The sequence below is a fragment of the Centruroides sculpturatus genome, unplaced genomic scaffold, assembly GCF_000671375.1.
Source record: "Centruroides sculpturatus isolate CEXI.00-Female unplaced genomic scaffold, Cexi_2.0 scaffold329, whole genome shotgun sequence".
In the NCBI taxonomy this organism is placed as follows: Eukaryota; Metazoa; Arthropoda; class Arachnida; order Scorpiones; family Buthidae; genus Centruroides; species Centruroides sculpturatus.
Genome location: NW_019384479.1, coordinates 445,806 through 447,376, shown reverse-complemented (window position 1 = coordinate 447,376; position 1,571 = coordinate 445,806). Strand labels below are relative to the sequence as shown.

The window sequence follows — 1,571 nt, the reverse complement described above, 5'->3', positions numbered from 1 at the left end:
TTAATCTATAAAAATATTTTAATAATTTTAACATTTTAAAAAAGATAATTAACGTGTACGATGTTTTCGTAAGATCTAATATTTTATACGTGATTCTGTTCTAAATATATATATATATTTTAAATATTTGTAAAGTTTTGTGAGTTTTTATCAAATAGTAATTACATTTAAATAATATTTCTTAAATTAAAATTTTTTTACAAGTATTAATAAAACGAGACATATGAAATGTTTTATTTTATTACACTTGTTATATTATCAAATCAAATCACAGAACATGTAAACTCTAGAATTATACAAGCGGAAAAAATAGAAAACATTGGAAATCTTTCAAAATAAAAACAATAGAGAAATTAGTAACTCAGTTATTTCTTCTTACCTTTTAATTACTTCAGCATTAAACATTGGCGTTAAATCAATTCAGTTCTAACTAGCTAATTATTTCTTCTTATATACTTTCTAAATATTTTATACTTTCCTTATAAGAATTTATTTCACTAAGTTTTCCTCCCTTGACATTCTTCCTCAATGAAAACGAATTTGGCAAATATCCAGTTCGTACGAAATCTGTTGCAAGTTCATTCGGTTAATGGAGAATTATTTATTTATTGAGAAAAGGAAGAAAATTAATCAGTTAAAATTAAATAAACTTTAATTTTAGTTTAAAACAAAAAATAAATTATGTTAATTACTTTGAAGGTAATCCAACCTTGGTTTTTCCTTTCTAAAAATACATCGTGTCTAACAAACTATTTAAACCAAGAAACATTCTAATTTCATTAGTATTTTATGCGAAATGGCTACGATTAAATCATCCGGCACCGAAACTATCGATTACCAAAAAAAAAAAATTTCTTTTTACTACCACAACTTCGAAAAACCTTTTTTGTCAACCTGTACATTATGCAATGTATTTCATTAATTTATTTCTTGACAATTATGTTGTATTCTTTAATTGTGTTATATAATGTTAGCCTATACTTAATTATTATGAAGCTGCAATTTAATGTTGTTCATTACATGTAATGAAATTGTTTTAATTAAAAACTTTGAAGACATTTTATTAGAAAAGTATTCATAAATAATTAAATAACAATACTCTTATTGTTAATTAATTATTAAGCATTGATTTACAATGTAGGATATATTTTCATTTATTATATGACTAATACAACAAACACTTCCTGAAAGCCTATTTCTTCCTGTAAAATTTCAGGTAATTGATTAAAATATAAATTACAATTATCAATCTTAAACTTTAATATATATAAATTTTAAAAATGTCAAAGATATTTTGCATTATATATTAAAACTTACCACATATTCTCTAATTAGATTATGAAATATTTTTTCCCTTAATTCAGCTTCGTCTTCCATTCTTTACCTTCTCACTAATCGAATTGATTTTTGCAAGTTCATCATTTTACGTTCCTTTAGAACTACAGTTTTATAAACAAACGATAGACGCCATCTTGTATTCTAACTGAAATACGCCCCCTCCTGTCAAAAATATCTATACGAAGAAAAAAAAAAAATTAAATTTAACAAATATAATGATATCATTACAGTTG

General features: G+C 23.0%; 1 protein-coding gene across 2 annotated transcripts in view; it reads right to left on the bottom strand.

Moving 5' to 3' along the window:
- Window positions 1-1,571, bottom strand: part of LOC111621406 (limb region 1 protein homolog) — a 42,990-nt gene that overhangs the window by 40,893 nt on the left and 526 nt on the right. For both annotated transcript variants that reach the window (XM_023363523.1, XM_023363524.1), the window contains exon 2: window positions 1,318-1,513. In XM_023363523.1, the coding sequence (XP_023219291.1) occupies window positions 1,318-1,377 (60 nt within the window). In that variant the 5' untranslated portion in view covers window positions 1,378-1,513. The remainder of the gene's footprint in view (window positions 1-1,317; window positions 1,514-1,571) is intronic.